The sequence below is a fragment of the Dermacentor silvarum genome, chromosome 7, assembly GCF_013339745.2.
Source record: "Dermacentor silvarum isolate Dsil-2018 chromosome 7, BIME_Dsil_1.4, whole genome shotgun sequence".
Lineage (NCBI taxonomy): Eukaryota > Metazoa > Arthropoda > Arachnida > Ixodida > Ixodidae > Dermacentor > Dermacentor silvarum.
In genome coordinates, this window is record NC_051160.1 from 70,310,077 (window position 1) to 70,331,892 (window position 21,816).

The 21,816-nt window shown below is 48.8% G+C and overlaps 1 protein-coding gene across 1 annotated transcript; it reads left to right on the plus strand.

Moving 5' to 3' along the window:
• The first annotated feature begins 662 nt into the window (after positions 1–662).
• Positions 663–21,393, plus strand: LOC119458942 (epoxide hydrolase 2). The gene is made up of 6 exons (XM_037720798.2): positions 663–861; positions 2,621–2,720; positions 7,832–7,944; positions 9,547–9,724; positions 19,127–19,263; positions 20,949–21,393. Exons 1-6 carry the CDS (start codon positions 663–665, stop codon positions 21,365–21,367), a joined length of 1,146 nt encoding a protein of 381 aa, XP_037576726.1. The 3' UTR covers positions 21,368–21,393.
• The last annotated feature ends 423 nt before the right edge of the window (positions 21,394–21,816 follow it).

Here is a 21,816-nt window from a genome sequence, read left to right on the forward strand (position 1 = left end):
CGACATCGACGCAACGGACATTGACCACGTCTTTATTGAAATCATCACTCCAAAGAAGCCAAGAAAGCATCTTTCTCCTCAACAATTACAGCCCACCCAGCCAGAGGAAGGCAAACTTTGGCTACCTGCTACGCAAGGCCGAACAAGCAGCAGGCAAGGAGGGTCTCGTCATCCTGGGGGATTTTAATGCCTGGCACAAAAGCTGGGGCTTTGTTAAGGAAACTCAAAAAGGCAGGGATCTAGCCAGAGAAGCGGATTGCAGAGGATCAGTCTCATCACAGACCACACCCAACCCACGCGAGTGGGGAACAGTATCAACCGAGATTCATGCCCAGACTTGACAGTCGCCAGAGGTGTAAGGGATGCTCGATGGGAAAATGACGGGGAAACGCTCGGCAGCGACCATTGTATTTTGCGCATTAAGATTGAAACCCTCCCGATCAGGAAAGACTTGGCCAGGCTAGGCTCACCGACTGGGTAGCCTATAGAAAAACTAGGGCGGAGTCCGAAGACCCTGAGATCGCAGGAATTACGAGCTGGGTCGCAGGAATCAAGGCAGACTGCAAAAGGCTATCCCGAGAGGTAGCCCTCACCACCAACCACACCCGAGGGGATACGCATCTGTTACACCTATGGGACGCCCAACTTTGGCTACTAAGAAGATGGAAACGGCAGAAGCACAACAGGAAACTCAGACTAAGATCGTCGAGGTCACGAGACAAGCCGAAGAGTATGCAACAGAACCCTCAGGGCACAACTGGGACCAAAAATGCAACGAGCTACAGGTGACCCTAGGCTGGAAAAAGACATGGGCCCTGCTAAGGGCTCTTATAGACCCAACCATGACCAAGTCCGAAAATCGTAAGACGACCCAACGGTCGCGTACCGATCCAAGCACAGATCGGAAATGCTAGAGGACATCAAGCAGCGCTATGCTGGGGATACAAAGGACGTCAACTGCAACTTGGCATACACGGGTGAAGTAAATCCCGCTTTAAATGAACCCATTACCACAGAAGAGTCAGACATGCTGTGATGTCTGCCACAAAGAACACCACGCAGGGAAGGATGGCATCACCAACGCCATGATAAGGAACTGGACGAAAACTCTATCAAACGATTTACAGAATTCGTCATCAAACACTGGGAACGGGGGACCACCCGGACGACTGGAGACATGCGGAAATAGTAATGATTGCGAAGTCCGGAAAGAAAGACTCCTGCCTGGAAATATGCGACCCATTTCACTAACGTCCTGCTTGGGAAAAGTATACGAGAGAATTATGCTTCAGAGGTTGGAGACTCACTGGAGGATAACGAGCTCATGCCGCACACTATGTTTAGATTCAGAAAATGCCTCTCAACACAAGACATCCTCTGCAGATCAAGGAAGAGGTGCTTACTAACATCCCGAAATACGGAGAAAAATATCGTGCTTGCGCTCGATCTTAAAGCGGGCCTTCGGCAATGTAAGTCATAGAGCTGTGCTGGAGGAGTTGAGCAACATTGGTTGCGGGCAAAGAATACACAACTACATCAAATCTTTCCTCAGTAACAGAACCGCCACCATTAATCTAGGAGGCATCAGGACTGACACCTTCAACATGCCCCCGAAGGGAGCACTGCAAGGTTCTGTGATATCTCCTATAGTTTTTAACATTGTTATGGTCGGATTAGCACGGAAGCTCGAAAAAATGAAGTACTCAGGCATGCCATCTACGCAGACGACGTCACAATCTGGGTGACCAGGAGATCCTTAGAAAAACAAGATCTTCTGCAGAGTGCAGCAGATACAATCCACGCATACACCGAACACTGCGGACTTGCATGCTCCCCGAGAAATCCGAAGTGCTCAGAGTCTACAGAACAGGATACAATCTGCAAAACTCCATAGACATCTACATAGGGGGGAAGAAGGTTCCGGAGGTATCCCAAGTTAAGATCCTTGGCATGTGGATACAAAGCAACTGTCGTGTGGATCACACGATCAGACAGCTCGCAATCACCACAGCGCAGACCACGAGGATGATCGCAAGAATCTCAAAGAGACGATGAGGTATGAAGGAGAGGACACATGTAGGCTAGTACAGGCCCTCCTGGTCAGGTAGGATTGTATACAGTGTCCCCTACCAAACCCCGCTCGAGGAGGAAAAGGAACCAATTAGAGGCAATGCTCAGGAAAGCTTATAAATTGCGCTCTCAGACTGCCGGTCAAAATCTCGACAGAGAAATTCCTTAAATTGGGCATAAACAGCCCAGTGCACGAACACATCGAAGCTCACCTTCTTGCGCAGAAAATGAGGCGCAGAAATGAGGCCCAACGGGCAGGAACACGCTGAAGATACTGGGCATGAGAGATGCTAGCAGAGAAATTAACAGCACGGAAAGCATACCTAAGGATATTCGAGAGATCATTCAGATCAGCTCGATACCAAAAAAAACATGCATCCTAAAATACACAAGGACAGAAGAAAGGCAAGATCCAAGCACACGAAAGATATCTCGCGCGGAGAAAAGACGTGTTATACGTCCGATGCGACCACATACAAAGAACACTCCGGGGCGGTAGTCAGCGTTGTTGATCACCAGCTTAGGGAAATCAATTGCGCTTCGATCAAAGGCAACATCCTCGAGGCTGAGGAAGCGGGAATCGCACTCGCCATCACCCACCAGGGCGAAGAGGCAGAAATACTTACGGACTCGCAAGAAGAGTGCAGAAGGTACAGCAGTGGACGCATATCTACTGTGGCCATCCGCATACTCAAGACGAGAAAAATCACCTTCTCGAGATGCTCAATTACGTGGACACCAGGCCATGAGACTGTGACAGGGAACCAGCGTGCCGACGCCAACGCCCGAGCACTACGCCAACTGGGGGGCGCAGCACGACGGGGAACCGGACACAGTCACGAGACGCTATGGAGCAATTTTAGAAAACCAAAGAGCCCTAAGGAGCATCTACCCCCCTTCCACAAAGACCTTAGTAGAGAGCACTCGGTTGCCTGGAGCTGAGTTTACTCAGCAAAATCTATCCGGCAACACATGACAATAAATACCCGCTATGCGGGGAACACGCGACGCTTTACCACGTTACATGGACTTGCCAAAAAAGTTGTCGCAGTTTCACCTGAAAGGCGAAGCATCAATTGCGATAGCAAAATTGTAGAGAGCTATAGGGAGTAATGATATTAGCTTTATCAGCTGTATAAACTTGGACATGCAGCAGCACCGGCAACACGCAGAACTGTTGTCGAGGCCGTCGGCGTTTTGCCCGCGTTCGCTCAAAATGCGTGCGGCTTTGGTGACTGTTGCCGGAGCCTCTGATATAAATAGGCACTTAGTGCAGCAGCTAAACGTCGCCTCCCTTCCCTCCCCTTCCCCCCCCCTCCCACGGCCTCTCGCGCGTCGGAAGAAGTCGCGTTTGCTCTACATATATGGTGATTGTAAAGGAGGAAAGAGACTCCTACTTCTGCAGCCCTTCAGGGAGCATGGCGCAGAACGCGCGTTTGCTCTCCGCCGTGCGTTCGCTCCCCGTGAAAGCGCGCGTCTCTCGCGCCCTTTCACTCGCACATACAGCATACGGCGTTTGGCGCTGAGCCGTGCTCCCTCAAGGGCTGCAGAAGATAGCGCCAACCTTTCCCTTTCCCTCAAGAACCACTTACCACCGCGGCGACGATTTTGGCGCTGAGCCGTGCTCCCTCAATGGCTGCAGAAGATAGCGCCAACCTTTCCCTTTCCCTCAAGAACCACTTATCATATCGGCGACGATTTCATCTCCATTGACGTCATACGGAACCTCACTCCGACGGCGACGACGACGGCGACGCCGACGGCAGAAATCTGCTTTTGAGTGTCCATATAATTGCTATCGCAATAAAACCAAAGGTAGCGCCAGTACACAAAACACCAACAACAGAGCAGTGGGAGGCTGCGCTATCCTGCTCGAAGCCTGAAGAACAGCTCAAGCTGATCGACAGCGCTCGCAAGATGGCAAAGGCCACAGGGGCCCTGGACTGAGGGCTCCACCTAAGCCTGGAAACCTCCTTTGTGAAAATAAAGTTTTATTGCGATAGCAATTATATGGACACTCAAAAGCAGATTTCTGCCGTCGGCGTCGCGGTCACCGTCGCCGTGAGGTTCGTATGACGTCAATGGAGATGAAATCGTAGCCGCGTGCCGAACGCTGTATGTGCGAGTGAAAGGGCGCGAGGGGCGCGCGCTTTCACGGGGAGTGAACGCACGGCGGAGAACAACGCGCTTTCTGCGCCGTGCTCGCTTAAGGGCTGCAGAAGTAGGCGTCTCTTTCCTCCTTTACAATCACCATATATGTAGAGCAAACGCGTCTTCTTCCGTCGCGCGAGAGGCCGTGGGGGAGGGGGGGAGGAAAGGGAGGCGACGTTTAGCTGCGGCACCAAGTGCCTATTTAATATATCATAGGCTCCGGCAACAGTCCCCAACGCCGCACGCATTTTGAGCGAACGCGGGCAAAACGCCGACGGCGTCGACAGCAGTTCTGCGTGTTGCCGGTGCTGCTGCATGTCCAAGTTTATACAGCTGATAAAGCTAATATCATTACTCCGTATAGCTCTCTACAAATTATTCATTCATTCCCGTGAAAGGGAGCGTCCCTCGCGCGCTTTCACTCGCAGATACAGCACACGGCCAATGAGAGTTTTAACGCGATAGCGTCTAGGGCCCCGTGTCGCAGAAAATCTGGCGTCGGCGTCGGCAATGCCACCTGCGGCTGACAAAATCATCCCCAACCAGGCAAGCCCTCTAAATATATTTTACCACTAAAGTTGCTCCCACTCTGTCTTCCATTCCTTACAAAGTTATTCCTCGGAATTTTGAGAGTGACAGCCCACAAACAATTGTCATGAAACAAAACACCGACAGCGCATGCCTTTTATGTTAAACCTTCTCAGGCTGAAATATTAAAGGGGCAAACGATAAAAGGAGGCTGGCCCACGAAAGAGGTCGCGTTCGTACCAGAACGCGCGCGCCTTCGTGCATAGCGTTCACCGCCAGCGTTTCCCGGTAAATATTACGGTTACATAAGCGGCAGTTGCCGGGAAGTGTGAGAAACAGTCACGGATCTTTTAATGCTATCACGTTCCACTCTCGAAGGCGAAGCTTGAGCCTCCTCCAAATATTTTCGACACGCAGACAGCACCATCAGAGACTGAGCCCTTGACAGCTTCACTGTAAAAATATTCTCCATCAATGACGTCTACTTTTCTTGACAACAGGCCGAACGAAACATAACTTCAAATTTGGCCGCTTTACCATCGTTCTACAGATGGCACTGTTTGATCTACATATTTAGGGAGCCTACATGCAAGCACTGTTTTTAGGGTGGTGACAACTCCAAAATTTTGAGCGCTATTTACCGCCAAATTTGGTGAGTAGCCATTTTGATTCCCAATTTCACTAGAAGTCGCGGCGCATTCCTGCTTTCTTTTTGTCACGCTCTGATGTACCCATTTTGGCACGCGATCTATTAAATTTCTTTAATTTAGTTTTGCACCAATGCGCACACGAAACCTGCATACATCTTTAATATACTAGTTGCCTTTTCCTTTTATTTAACACATCAAACTTATTTTTTTCCATAGCATACAAAGCAACAAGTTATAAGGCACGGTCGTGCTCATGGTGGTATTTTCTCATGCCAAGAATGTGAACTGCATTAAACATTGTCGTTGCCTTCCACTTGTACACACTATATAAAGGGCGTTTTATTGCGATAGCAATTATATGGACACTCCAAAGCAGATTTCTGCCGTCGGCGTCGCCGTCGTCGTCACCGTCGCCGTCGCCGTCGCCATGAGGTTCCGTATGACGTCAATGGAGATGAAATGATGATAGAATGCATTTTCTCTCGACAGGCTGACATTTGCAAACGAGCATTCCCTGGTGAGGTGCCAATTTCTGTTACCTCGTCTATTTTTGTTTAACTTTGCCTGGTGTAAATATTTATATCAGCATTTATTGACCTTGCTAATGGAACTCTCAATTTCTTCTTCCCTTCAGGTGTGAACTAATTCTGCTTGTTCACAGTCTAGTTGCATGGCCGCACTTGAACCTTCCGCCCCATTTAGAAAGTACAGCAGCAAAACACACTTACATACCTGCCAGCCCTCCCAACAATTTCGTAAGACTAGCAAATTAGGAGTGCTTTTACGATTTCATGAATATTGCGTCCAATCTAAACTTCAAGCTCAGGTCGCGATGCAACGCATAGCCGCAACACAGTACTTGAGTGGTGCAAGCGGGTTTGAGGCACACGGACGTCAGAGGAAGACGAAGCCGGACAAGGTAGCTCCGCGCCCACTTCTGCGTTTTCTACGAAAATCCAGAAAGTCCAGCATCCTTCCTTTGAAAATCTCCGAGTAACGCTTCCTCGCCTTGCGGAACAGGTGCATCCATCCCAAATCGCACTCCGCAATATATTTCGCGAATAAATGATGTAGTGCTATAGCTAGCCCGCCTGCCGAGTCGGCGCCTTAAACTGGTCCAAGTGTCACGATGTGGCCGGGGGAGCGTACCTTGCGCGTGGTTGTGCACGCGCTCGAGCGTGGAAGCACGAGGTGGCTGGTGTCGCACGTACAGGGAAGAAAAATAAAGAAGAACAACGCCTACGAATGAGCAAGTGCCACGCAAGAGTGCTCAGCGAATCGGCAAATAACGCGTGGCTGAAGCGGCCTACAGAAGGAGAAGGGCCATGTCGGAAAAGCAGACGGAGCTGAGAAGCGGAACAAGTAAGACGCGTTGGCTTGGGTCGGACGTCAACGTTCGGGAGGCCAACAGCTGTCGGAGGGGCCCGGTCTGACCCGGTCGAGTTCCCAACGCACGAGGGGACCTCTAAACGATTCGTCTTCCGCTCCTGTCACCCAGCAGACGAACAAGAGTCTGCGAGAGCAAGCCGGCCGTCTCCGCTCGTGCGGCTTGTCGGGCGGCGCACCACACCAGCTGTCGGAGGGACCCGGTCCGGCGTCGATGCTCGAGGGGACCTCCTAAAGACTTCCTAAAGTCTCGCGGGCTCACCTGCCATCTCCGCTGGTGCCGTTCATCGCGCGACGCAAGGCCAGCCAAACTGTAAGTCCGCTGTGGTAGTCGCTCTGAACGCTTGGTAGGGACGCTTGGTCTAGCTTGCCCCCATGCCATGTGCCCTTGTACGTGCATTTTGTGTGTGTTTGAATATATGTGTGCCGTGATTGTTGCCATTCCGTCCTTGCTGCCCTCGGAGGCGTCTCTGACTGACACAACTAAGCCTATACCCCGAAACACATCCTAACACATGATGTACCGCAATGTAAACATAATACTGTGAAGGAGAAGACACTTGCTGGCAGCTGCCACCGGAAGCAGCAGAATGTCATCCGGGTTTTTACGAACTAAGAGATTGAACGATCGACAGTGATGAAAGAAACAAGGAAGCGATGAAAAATACAGCACGGCAGTGCGAACAAACAGAATCGTCAAGGGTGGGTACTGAACGAAGAAAATAACAATTTTAAAAGAATCTTCAAGTCAGGCAACTCGCCCACTATTCTCCACAAAACTGAACCCGTAGTTGTACATCAAGAAGAGGCACGCTTAAAAGATCTCGCCTGCGAAACTGACTGCGCCCAAAAACATTTTCCACAAACCAGCTCCCGTCACTTGTGACATTGAGACTGCATCTCGGTGCATGAATTCGTTCTTCGACCTTTTCCTGTTGATTTAGATCTGAAAGCACCACTAAGATCATCGCAGTTCTTAGTTTTGTTACATCATCATTTATATTGAGTATTTCAATATACGTTTCTGTATTTGTTTCCCTCTAAAGCGTTGTTGCACCAGATTTGCGTGGCTATGGCAATACTACAAGACCTGAGGACACCGCCCAATACCTGATGCTGAATCTCATCGAAGATGTAAAAGGATTGCTTGAACACCTAAGTGAGTGCTATAGCGTAAATTTTCTCTTGTTACATCTCGTTGTTTGTGTCTCTGGGTCAAGTCACTCAGACTACTAATGCCGACCAACAAATAATCATTATTATTGCTCTCGCTTTGTGTTCAAAACTGTTGTTAGTCGTCTTCCAACACGCTGTTTCTCTTCTTACTGGTTAGCTCACCGGAAACAACACGAAAAGACTGAAGGAGACATTCACGAAGAGCCAATGTTCATTGACTAGACGCGTTTATATACACAATTGAAAAAAAATATAAGCGACACCGATACTGAGACAAAAATATATATCTCATAATTTTCGCACTTGTCCTAAACTAATTGCAGTGGCAAATACACATCACTGCAGTAAATGTGTTAAAGATGGGTTCATAATTTCGCACAGTGAACTAATTTCCGAGTTAATTCACTGAGGTGTACTGCGGCGGAAAAATCGCGCAAGAAGTATTGTCCAACACCGTTTGACATTTGTCAATCAGAGCGAGATGCCGAGAGAGTGGAAAGGTAGAGAGGTTAGCCAGAAACAAGTATGTGGTTTGGCACCATGTACGTTGGTTGGGGAAAAGAAGGTTAAAAAGTAGACAGCATCATGCAGAAAAAAAATCTGGAAATACTACAGGCGTTCACTGAGTCCAGTGGATCGCAAAACGCACAACACTGCTGTAACTGTCTTCCGATTGGACGTAGAGTCAGGTATATGTTGTTGTGTCTCTTCAGACAGAGGTCGATCGTCGAACTTCAGCACAGCGGTAAGTGAGCATCTCTGTGCACGTTACGGTGTATAATGGCACAGAATATAGGTGATAGTTTCCTCTTCACCACCGTGATCACAGGCTGTTTTATCTGCCGTTCATACGCGCAAGCTGTAGGCATTGCTGAACGCCATGCCCTACCATTATCGGCATAAATAGGTCGCGCCTCCTCTTCATTCTGGGGTTTTACGTGCCAAAACCAGTTCTGATTATGCGGCATGCCGTAGTGGAGGGCTCCGGATTAATTTTGACCACCTAGGTTTCTTTAACGTGCACTACAACGCAAGCACACGGGCCTTTTTGCATTTCGCCTCCTACCGAAATGCGGCCGCCGGGGCCGGGATTTGATCCCGCGACCTCGTGCTCAGCAGCGCAACGCCTTAGCTGACTGAGTCACCCCGGCGGGTAAAGGTCGCGCCTCTTCTTGGAAGTCCGATGATACCTGGAGACGTATGCTAATGTACAGGGAATGTAATCACCAAGTATTAATGAGCTCTTCTTATTAATCGGTAGACTGCATGTCCTCCGCTCGGCTTGCACTCATTCCCCTTCATTTTTGGGAATGAAGGGGAATGTTCACAAGCGAGAAGTATTTTTTAAACAAGTACCACTACCTAAAACGAAACGGTGCTGATTGCCGAGCATAGCATTTTGTGGCATCGTGAAGTGAGCACTTTCTTCCAAGAAAGTGTCCTTTACTTTACCTGTGTCCTTTCCTGTGAATTACTTGATGTCTTAGATTCAGGACGAAAACCCCAGGTAAGCTTAAAGAGAAATACTGTAATAATCTTCGTAAGAGTGTGCAACTATAAAGACTATGTTTTTTTTTACATGCAGACAACAACCACAGCAGGAAGGTGTTTCTGGTTGGTCACGACTGGGGAGGCATGATCAGCTTCTGCTTTGCGACGTTATACGAAACTTTCATAGACGGGATGGTGATCATCAACGGCATGCACCCAATGGCATTTGCAAAACAACTCTTTCGAAGCGTGAGGCAAATGAGAATGTCCTGGTACGCCGGTTCTCTTTTTTCAAATTTTCACTTGCAGAACGCACCTTTTTGTTCATTTCTATGCCGGTGCCTACACTACACTTGAGTGCGAGGTAGAAAACCTTATTACTGGCAGTTGGATACATTTATTATCGTGGAACCTGAGAGGAGGTGATTCTTCAAAGCAAGATCTTACGCTTAGCACGGGGTCTTACAGAGTCGTATCTTCTTTCATTGCTCTATAGAAGTGAGTCCAGCTGATACCAATAAGTTACCCTAATCCTGAACATAACCCTTCAATGCAAGCGCAATCCATACACCCACTGACCCTCGTACCGCTCAATTAAAGTGTTCTGCTTCTACTTCTATTGAGTGATGAAGATGTGAGATATGCTCTAAAATAAAGTCTTCAGCATTAAGAGCGAATTCATGCCTCAAGTGAATAAGTAGCGATCAGCCCTATCAGATTTCAGCAAAGTTAACCATGCATATTCAACAGTTGTGGAACACATAGGCAGGATCCGCATGTCGCATTATGTTTTACATTGGTGATATCAGCTGAGAGTAATCCGCATCTTCTCTTTTTTTTCTCAAGTGTATTCCATATTCTACAACTTCTCCAGGGATAGTGCAAAAACCGATTAATTAAAATGGACACAAAGCAAATAATATCCGCATCAGACATTTAATATACAATTTTAGATTTATATTTGCCAAGAAAGTTCGGAGATAATAAGCAATTTCCACGAGTGTGTTGGCATAAAATCTGCAAAGAAGTTACAGCCAACAGACACCTGTAGCGAATTTGTGCGCAGTTAAAACATTAACTTAACTAATCAGATAAACCCATGTGGCCGTATCGCCTCACCGGTAGCCGCTTCACCGAGAAGGTACCAAAGGTTGTGAGCTACTTTTTTGGAAGAGCACGAACGCTGGCACGCACAACTTAACCTGGCTGCTCTTCTCGTTAGTGAAGCTCAGAGCTACGCCTTGCAAAATTATACACTTTTCAGTCCTTTCTTCTTGTAGTGGCTAAGCTGGGCGGTTTGCAGCTGCCGCTGAATTCGGAAAATGATATACAAAACCAGCAGACTAACCAAAAGCACTGTTCTCAAACACAAGGACGCCGCATTGCCCGATGGGTCAATTTTTATAGCATCGGAGGGTTCGCCCACTAAAGACGCCCTTTAACTGTTTCCAATCATAACCTCTCGCACTCCTCATGCACCCTGCTGAGTGCTTCACGCAACCGCAGCTGTTGCGCAAGCACCGATTCCTTTCTATGTGCGACAGCTTACAAATAACGCTGACACAAAACACTTCTAGAAAAGTGTCCGTTCCTTTAGCGTAGGTAGTCGCCACATCGGAAGAACCAGCGGTTTTGCATCCAGCGTCTATAGGCGCTAGCGCGGCAAGGAAGCCATATCCTCTTGCTGCGCAGCAGGGCGCAGTTGTCACTGACCCGCTGCAGCGGTTATACATTTAAAGAAATGTGCAAATAAAACACTACACTGTGATAGAGAGAGGAACAAAAAAAATGCCGGCTGACAACCGAAACAAAGTAAGGCCAGACGGACGTCTGTTTGGCTACTCTGCATGGGCGAAAGGGGAAGTGGGATTGAAAGCAAAAAGAAGACCCAACGAGAGAAAGTTCACGCACAGCGTAGTAGTATTTGAATTTGCCTTTATTTTCATAAACATACAATTTATGGGGGATTTACGGAAAAATTGCCCGCCAATCCACCCTGTGAAGGTGGTTGGAAAGCGAAGCTTTTTACGCCACCCTCACGGTGACTGCGGCGCTCTTGATTTTTCACGCTCTTCTTCTGCCGTCCTTACTTTCCGTGGTCTACCCATAGTGGGGTAGTCTAGAAAATGAACCGAAGAAGTTACTAGGCTGGAAGGGTTTCGAATGACGTCAACCCTCTTTCAAGCAGCTGCATAAGCTTTGCAACAGCTGCAATCTAATCTTACGGACCGTGCCGAGCCTGTTTCCGTTGTTTGCCCGCAGCCCTTATCATCCATCATGTTGGCTCATCACTTTGAAGCTTGTTTTTGTGGTTTTTCTTGCGAAAACGAGTGCTTAGTTGTACGCTGAATGCCTGAATTCAAGTAAGCTATACTGCTATACCTGCAATTGTTAGCGGTTCGTCGGGATCGTTTTTTGCTTACAACGACGGACACGACCGAACCCTCGGCTGGTAGAGGTACAAAGCTTCGCTTTAAAACGTTGCACACGGCAACTTCACGGGCCTTAAAACCCGGTCTGAGGGCAGCAGCGGCAGGCACAGGCACTAATTAAGGACCGACAACAAAAACAATACATTTGAATGCAATAAAATGTTGGCTTGAACTATTTGCCAGCAAAAAAATGCCATAAAAATGAAACACTACAAACGAAAAAAAAAGCCAAGCAAATCGCCGTTTTACACGTGAGAAAACAAAAGCAGTGAAAAAAATCGATCATGTTTAAATATCACTGAAAAACTCAAACAACCGCGAAACAGGGCAGGAAGTGACATCGATGTTATTGCGTATGAATGTGTTTAACAGGCGTGATAAGCGATGATATAACATTTGAAAGGCATAGTTAGTGCGAGGACGTGGCACATGCCAGAGTTCAGGCACACGGTGTCATAGCCAAGAGTCTTTCCAGGTCCGTTGATGTTACAAAAGTCATGAAAGCGTGCATAGCTTTCAAGGTAGGTGATCGGCGAGGACAAGCGCCCAGGTTCTCTGCCTCTATAAACAATCGACCGTCCACTTGGCTGAGCGCGCTTCGAAGAGGTCGGCGTTGGATGTCAAAGCGGGTGTAGTGGTAAAGGCAGTCACCTCACGGATGGTCTGCTCACGGGTGTCGACCGTGGTCGCATATGGGGTAGTCATCAATTCCGATGAGGAAGGAGCATGAATGTGCAAAAGCTACACCGGTCGTAGGCGGCACAGCAGCGCAGTGTCTCGCTAGGCATACGCGGTAATGTATTAAGCAGCTTTGTGAGCCCGTTACCACCTGTGTATACCTTCACGACTACGCCAGAAATGCGTGTCATCTGCGGCACCCGGCAGCACGGTGTAAAAAGGAAGGTGATCCGACGGCGGCGCGAGGCGCGGCCACTTAGTGTGACTCTACGCACGCCGCTGCCGCAAGGGGCAGCACCTATTCTGGGGGCCACTTTTTCGCTCGCTTTGCAGGCGCTTTTATGGGCACGCGCGGCAGAATTGCTTTATTTGGATGAATATATGTCGTTCGCTTGCTTAAAACGACTCTACTTGGTTGGAGGAACGTCCCTTTATATTTCAGCCGACATTCCGATTGACTCCGACGCGGCGATCAGTGGTAAGTGCAGCGTGCCGTCTGCTCGAGCAGACGACGCGTCTCTCGTGTTCGAAATGACGGTATTTTGACTGTAAGTGGCATGAAACCTTCTACCTGCTCAGGATTTGGCGTCTAAATAACGAAAAATTGCATATCTTTGGGTATGGGTGTTTAAATGCTGACGGAGGTCGTAAATTATCCACTGTGGCGCCGCTTCTCCAAGGCCTCCTCAACACCTGCTGCCCCTATAGCGGCGGCGCTCACTTCCGGTCACATGAAGTGGCCGCTCTCTCGCCCCAGCGCGGGCGCGCCGTCGGAACACCTATCTTCTTACACCGTGCCCGGCAGTGGCACCCACTGCCGGGTCCCACTCATAAAGAATATTTTACTGGGATCATTTGTGGTTGAGCCGAAAACGTCTGGCTCCCTAAGAGACGCAGAGAGCTCTACAAAAGCACCAGAGTTCCTTAATGCTCTCTGTGAAGGGGGATGAAAGTTGTCACATTTTAATGAATTTTTTAACATATGATTGTGCACAGTCAACGACTTGAACTATTCGAAAAATATTCGTAAAGCTTGTAGATTTTCAAAGAGTGACTATTTGATACGAGGGCCGAATCAACTGGGACATTATTCGATTACTTTTTTGTAAGGTTTGAATATTTTCGTATTGTTAAAGGGCCCCTCAACCACCTGAAATATTTTTAACATTTCAAGTAAACACGCGCATCCAGTTAAGAATGCCGTCACAATCAACGATACCAAGCGCTGCAGCGCTACGTGCCGCGGGCGCGCCTCAAAAAAAATGCCGTCCTTCCCTTCTGGCCTTTCCGGTATCCCCAGCGGTCGTCCCGATGTCAGCAGGGTGCATCTGGTGATGTCAACGGCGGTGACGATGGCCATTGGTCGAACAAGAACCTACCACTTCCAGTTAATCTGCTAGCAGGTACGCGCAACCCCTGCTATTCCTCGTCGTGTTGCTCGCTTGTATGCACTTGCGAATCGGTAATTACAGCCCGCAACACAAGTGCCAAATTGGTCACGTTTCAACACAGTCGTGCTTAGCTGTCTGATTAGCTGCGCGAACAGAGTCCGACGGTGTCGGCCTTTCTACACGTGCGCGCAACACCGGGTCCACAGCGGCACGCTTCGCATGAACACGGGCTGGCACGGCAGCAACAGCGGGTAGCCGAGAAGCGCTGAGTCGCGGCTAAGGCCCGTCCGCGTTATCGGCACGGTAACTAACCGCACGCCGTTTGCCATTCGCGGGCCGCCGTTCGACGGTGGTTTTGATCGCGAACGGCGAGATTTCCTTGCCGTATGATAGGATGACACCGGGACCCATTTCTGCGGCAGCCTCACCACCGCTGATCGCTCGACCAACGTTACTAGAGAAGCTAGTCTAGTAACGTTGCGCTCGACGGCGCCGATATCGTCGCCAGGTTTTTTCCGGTTCACTTCAAAGCTAAAGCGGACGGCACTTCGGAATGAATTGCCGACGCTCACAAGCCGCAATATTTTCTTATCGTTGTTATCGCTCTTCGCAATAATTGTACACAAAGAAGAAAAATACGCTGATATTAGCCGCCCCATCGGCTGCGATGCGAGCACAACCGAGCCTGTCATCTCCCGTCGTTATAGCCGTGCACTGCAGCTGAGCTCGACAAGTATCGGAGCTCTCGTTCGTGTTTAACATTTGACAGTGGATATCGTTTTTCATAAAGTGTACAATTTATACATCGCTTTATCTATCGGACACTATTTTGCTTTGAACAGAAGCTGCAGCCGATGTTTTCGTCGCCGGTGGCGGAGGCGCGCAGCTTCGCGCTCGTCGATTGGCCCGTCGATCGTGCTGCGGGCGGTGCGCCGGCCGAACTGCCGTCGACTTTTGACACCTCTCGCACGGCAGACGTTCTACGACACTGGAGGCCGGTTCGCCGTCGGTATATTTGCCGCTAGTACAGTGGCTAGAATAGGGAAGTGTGACGAAGGCCCCGCCGCTTGCGTGCGCGTTTCAGATGCAGCCGCAAGGCGGCGCTGACGCTTGTATTCACGTCGCCCGACGAGGCCCGACGATCGACTAGCCGGATAAGCGCCCCGATTCGCGATGCGAATTTCCTTTTCTTTACCTCAAATTGCACATCTTGCTCAGCCACTCGTGTTCGCGAAGATCGCAGCAACATTATAGCGACATATGCGCCCTATAAATTCCCGTACAACACGTCATTTGCTAGCGAGATCTAGGCCGTCTTGGCTTGTTGACCTCGGATGCCGCGCGGACACGCCTCGAGTTTTGCTTCACTGCGGTCTCATTTTACGCGCCAAATTACTGTCTATAAACGCACGCTTGAACGAAAACAACTGTTCTTGCTTGCAAAGATGAATTGAGTCCGAGTTGTTCGTTAAAGAAAGATGCAATCGGATTTCACTTAAATATGTGTAACTGCCCTTAATTGGCATGCACCTATGATTATGTTACATAAAAGTTGCCTTGGCTCGCTCAATATTTTCACGTTTGCAAGATTTCTTGAAAACTGGTATGTTATAAGCAAAATATGGTGCAATTATTGATCATTTTTGCAGCTTCAAAGCACTGCATGATTGCTGCCTTCTGTTTGGGTGGGAGCTTCTCGATCTTTTTCTGCAGTGCACTTTCTTCAATCGCGTGATTTGCCTGTTTTTGCTGCGCGAGAGCCTGTCCAAGCTTTTCGCTTTGGCTCTTAGGCGGCGCACCGTAGCTTGGGTCCTTGCCTATAGCTTCCTGGCGTAATTTTCCTTACGCTTTATAGCTGCCTAGGTCGACACCTCTGGTTGAGCAATAGCCTTCTGTGGTACTTGGAGGCGATGCAGCACTTCTCAGGGCCACTTACAAGTCCCTTGCACTTCGTGGGGTAGAGGCTTTCATACCAGCTTGTCATGTTGGAGCTGCGCGCAAGAGGGAACTCCACCGACCGCCCAGCGTCAGAACAGAGCTACATGCTGTCAACAGCCTCTAGGAGGTATGGAGGATCGCAGTGCTCATCAAGTGAGAGCTCGACACCACGTACAAACACTTAGTGCTCGATCATGCTGTCCCCGCAACGAAACAGCACAAGCTTTTGGGCGTGAAGCAAGCTCATGATTGGCCCCAGTATGCAGACGCTATATGCGACAAAAAGGGAAGTTTCAGAAAAAAACGTGCTTACCCCACTGATTGGAAGGCACGATCACATTTTGGTAATCCAGAGTTGGCGGCAAGCGTGGGTGCTTCATCCGATGTGTCGGGTGAGGCCACGTCGATTCGTTATTTCTTTTTTGTGGAGGTGCAAACTGTGGGTCCAACATTTCTTTCAGATTACTTTTCTTAGGCACTGGCTTGGAGATGTACTTGGGGACGTTTGGAAAGATCGTCAGTATCGCATCCGGCTGTAGCAATGGCCTGCTCCTTTCCAGGCGCACCATCTTACCACTGATGATGTGTTCAAAGTGACGCGATACAAACTGCGGATCGAAATGCAGTTCGCACAAAGCGGCATTTCGTTCGAGTGGCTCGTCCACCCGAGGTATGTTGCGCTGCCCCTTTCTGTACGTCTCCTCGTCTTACGGTACCCCGAAGAGCGACTTCTTTTTGCACGATTTGTAACCAGTCGTGCATACAGGCACAAAACAGCGACTTTGACGGCGGCTCATCCCTGAGCACTTGTCGGCACCGCACGAAACATTACTTCGCACGATAATTTCCAACAGAAAGCGGGAGAAACTCGCGAACCAATTCGTATCGGGCGCGCAGCTTGACGTATAAACGAGTGCGAGCGCCCCCTGGCGGATGCATCACAAGCGGCGACGGTGGTTGCCATAGGAGCCGCCGGGCGGTAATCACACTTCCCTATTCTAGCCACTGTACCGCTAGCGTGGACGTGACTTAACCGGAAGTGGACAGTGTTTTGAGAAGCGCGTTGGCGATGAAGTATGTCACGTGACATTTGGAGGAGTACTCGGCAAGGAGGAGTGACCAGCCGACGAGAAGAGTAGCGACAGAAAGAGCGAAACACAGCGAGAGCCTCGTTTCGATCATCAAACGCGTGTAACTCCGCTATAACGGCATCATATCGAAAAATTCTCACGGCTACGCGTTCGTTGTAGACTCGTGCACAACTGCACCAAAACTAAATTTCGACCTCTGGGTGGTTTAGGGGCCCTTTAGGACATGCAACTGAGCGATTTCGGAGCGGTAGATCGTTTAAAGCCGACGTTTGGCAGGTGACCTCGGAGGCACGGCCGCTGGATAAAAAAAAAAAACACCGCATATCCACGGGGTGAATGATGATGAGTGGGCGAAGCTCCGGAGGGAATCATCGGTAAACCGTGAATCTTCCGTGTAATTCGCCCAGTCTCGCCGCACTAAATCGAACGATTGACTTCCACCAATGACACGCGCCATATGTGACGTCATTCCTATTTTATAACAGCGCCGTTCATTATAATTGCACCATCTCCCGCTTAAGGGGACGCTAGCACAAACGCGTTAGAAACGTGCAGTACTCTCTAGTAAGGGGGAGAGGCCACAGCGTCTTACGCAGCCGTTTACACATGCCGGAACGTGCACCGCGTTTGCCGATGCCATCAGCGTTTATGAATACGGGGGTAAGGCGGAGAGGACACAGTGTCTTACACCAGCTTCTTACACGGGTCGTAACGCGCTAGCACAAACGCGGTAGAAACGCGCAGTCTTTCGTTAATGTTGGGTATTTATTGTCATCGTGTGTGCGTGTTTCTATGTGCGCTTCGTGGCGTAGTGGTTAGCGCCGCGCGTTCGGAAGCGAGGGGTCCCTGGTTCGATTCCGCGCTACGGACATAACTGTCGGAGTTTTTTTTTTCATAAAAGTAGACGTGGCTACCTACTACGACGACTACTACTACTACTACAGAGGAGGGACAGACCCACACCCTAAGGAGCTTCGCCCCTAAAAGGTGCGGCCTGCAGCGTCGGGCGCGTTGCAATGGGAGCAAATGTGACAGCCGTAGTTGCATTGTAGGCCGCTTGGCTGGGCCGAACGGCGCTAGTCATCGGCGATGGAACCCGTCGGCTTGCACGCGCGACGGCGTTCCAAGCGCGTTCCTGACGTATTTGCTATGCCGATGCCAGAGAACAGCCCCCGACGTGTGGCCCCGCGGCGGATCACACCGTTTTCGATGCACGCGGCAGGCCGCACCTTTTTTAGATGCGAAGCATCTTATGGTCGGGGCTATGTCACTCCCTCCCTCCGCCGTGCGGCGTCCACACCCCTACTGTGCATGCGCATGCTCCTGCCCATCCTCTCCTCTCCTTGTCTCATCTCCTCTCCTCCCCCTCCTCTCCTCCCTCCTCCCCCTCCTCTCTTTGTCTCATCTCCTCTCCTCTCAGCATTCCTCCTCTCCTCTCTGACGCTCCTCTCCTCTCCGGATTGCGCAACGAATAGCAACACCTGCGGCTCCGCGCGCGATAATGCGAAGCAGCTTAGGTTAGAGGCGCGACGGTAGGCGCCCCAGAGGCAGCGGGAACAGTCACCAACGCCGCGCGCGTTAGGTGCGAACGCGGGCAAAACGCCGACGGCGTCGACAACAGTTCTGCGCGTTGCTAGTGCTGCTGCATGTCCAAGTTTATACAGCTGATAAAACTACCTTGAGTCGACCCCATGGCTGCTTCGCATACTACTCAGGGTTCCCCTACGGGAAGATGGTGTAATTATTTTTTTTACCCAGCGGCCGTGTCAGAGGTAATGCCTGAACAAGAAGGGGATCAAAGGGGCACGATTTTTGTTAGTCACAACCACACGAAGCCCACAGATAATGAGGCCAAGGGGAGTATAGGGGAACGTATATATCGTTTTATTTGAAATGTAGCAATAAGCTAAAGCGAAATTAGTTTGGCCGAAAAGACAACTTGCCACCGGTGGCAGACAAACTCACAACCTCTGCATTACGCGCTCGGTGTACTACCAAGTGTGCTACGGCGGCGACTGTTCCCCGTTAACATCATTGGGTATACTTATGTATGCGTACAAAATCTAACCCGGGAAGTATCACTGGTTGACGTACAGCCAGTGGTAGAGCCTGTACTATGTAACCACTTCATATTCTTATTGCAGGTACCAACTTCCATTTCGACACCCCGTTGTTCCCGAGCAGTATTTGATAATGTGGGATTTCCACTTCTTTGATAAAGTGCACAGAGGTTTCACTGAAAACGAGACAGAAGCTCACAAGTACATGTTTTCGAGGGATGGTATGTATATTTTGCCTAGGATCGTTGTATGCGAAAACATGGAAGAATACTCTGGTACATTTGTGCCACATCATAGACGAATTAACTCAAGGGGCACTAAAACCCTGATCGAAAACAGTGACAAAACACTCTTTATGAATATTCCATGCTACGTTGAACATGCGAGCCGAATATTATTCCGCAACACATAGCGGGAACACTACAACCTCGAATAATACGTCACTTGCTCTCTCCAGGGCCTTTTGAAGCCACCGCTTTTTCCTGCTTTATGTAACGCCAGCGATGATGTTACATGACGCGCGACTGCCCATAGAGGCCAGCCATTAGGCACACGCATGCACAATTTCTTTTGTGCATTTTCGAACAAGCAGAAAAGTACTGGTTGCTAACGCGTCCCGCCAGTCCAGTTACCGCTCCTTTGTGGTATACACTCGGGTGCTTTTGCCAGAATCCAGCCTCAAGAGATTACCGTAAGCTCCTTATTACAGTTTATAATAGGTCCTCTCTTGAACACAATTGCCTTTTTTAAAATATGATCCCTGGCAATACATCTCACTCCTTTCTGCGTTTGCCTCGCTAAAGAAAAAGGATGTTTAACGAACCCATTCCTCAATATTAAAGATAAACACGACTGCAAGCATCCTTATTATTTATTTATGTTATTATGCTAAGTAGAAAACACTGAGTACGAACTTTTCGTCTTTCGCCAGAACAGGATCCGAAGCACTGTGTCGAGCTCTGACATTAAGGCTGGATACTAAGACGAAAATATTGTTACGTTTCCGAAGTCACATATACAATTGTATTTACTATATATAGAAGAGAGGCAACGATACATAAACAAGATGGCTGGTGAGACAAATTCCACCTCTACACGTCAATTCGTCTTCTTCGGTCCGGCGCTACCCTTGGTTACACCGTGACACTGTATCTCGCTTACAATTCAAGGATGATGCAGTTTTAATCTCGCTATACGGCGTTAATAACAGATATGATGAAACCTAATTTTAATTAAAAATCGGTGGTCATATTACGAGCACTTGTAGGCACCTAACGGATACCAAGCAGAATATCAATAAAAACCCAGCCCTCGTCAACCTCGAAATGTCATCCGGCTCTGCTTATGGAAATGAGGTACTCGCGCTATGCAGAATTTAATTTGTAACTAACGAAGTATTCGTGTAATCTTTCGTCTAAAATCTTGCGACCACATAACTTTACTGTTTCCTTAAGTTTCGTGCTCTCCTGGAGTTTCATAGAATTGACAAATCGTAAAATAATCGAAATATGAGTGGCCCCAAAAGCTACAGTTCTGCAGTATATTTTTATTTTATATCTCGTTTTTACTTCGTATCTTGTTCTGCAAACGACTGAGGTGACGGGCTTGCACCAGTCTGGATGAATAAACGAGTACGACAGATACGGAGGTGAAAATGATCATTACTATTACCTAAGAATCGCCTGTTGCATGTTTGCTTCATACGGATACTACACACTCAAATAGCCTTCGTTCCCATTTATACGGGCGTGCATTCTTAAGATCATCAGCGCAGTTTCACTGACCGGCTCAACAAACTGTAATAAACTAGGCATCCGTGATAAATATTTTCACACTTTACATACGATATTATTTGCGTCTTCCTTGAAACTTAGCAAGTTTCTTTTTCTTCCTCTTCTCAATCAAGGTGCGCTGACCGGTGCCATAAGCTACTACCGAGCCTTCAACAACGACAGTAATCAACTACGGAAACTGCCGTACCAAACGATTAACGTTTCCACTCTGATTCTTTGGGCAGAGAAAGATGCATTCATTATGTCTCCAATTGCCAAGTATAACCAGGAGTGGTTGAAAACGTCAAAAGTCGTGTACTACAGAGGCGCGGGCCACTGGCTACCCAGAGAATGTTCCACGCAGGTAACTGAGCAAATTCGTAAATTTGCAAGTAATACCACGACAGGCACCACAGTGACAGAAGAAGCGACACCAGAGCACAAGCAGGGAACATGTCAAGAAGCCAGCTTTCCATCTCGCCGTGGATGGTTGTCGAAATTGTTTCCGTGGCTTCCCCGTAATGCCAGACTTCCCAAACAAATGAGAGAATAAAAAAGGACCACTTTATGATGTACACCTACGAATGACCCCCACAATAGAGAAATAAAAGTAACTTCGTGAAACGCACGCATATTTATGTAATGCGCAAAGATAGCCGATAAACTAGGCTACACGCAGTGAACTTGCCATCAATGAGTGTCTGAACTACATGTTTTATTATCCTTTTTTTCTTCCTGCTAAGCACCTCATTTACGGTCATGTGTGTTTAGGGCGGTAAACACTGCTTCATTTACCGGTGTCCTACGTCTTGGCTCGTAAAATGCCATGCGACTGCATGGAATGGTGTGTAATATCTCGAAATGAAAGCAAGATTTAAATTGTATTCGGGGCGTATTACGTGCGACAACCACAATATAATTATGGCTCACACCATAGGGGGGGACTGGGGCCTAATTATGACCATCTGTGGTTCTTTACCAAGCACCTGAATGTAAGCACAC

Bases quoted from the DNA above. Each gene is read 5' to 3' on its own strand.
- LOC119458942 (XM_037720798.2), top strand. From the start codon at position 663: ATGGAAACGGCAGAAGCACAACAGGAAACTCAGACTAAGATCGTCGAG. The intron at 862-2,620 runs GTAAGACGACCC...CTTCGATCAAAG, and splicing joins CATGACCAAGTCCGAAAATC to GCAACATCCTCGAGGCTGAG. The intron at 7,945-9,546 runs GTGAGTGCTATA...TTTTACATGCAG, and splicing joins AGGATTGCTTGAACACCTAA to ACAACAACCACAGCAGGAAG.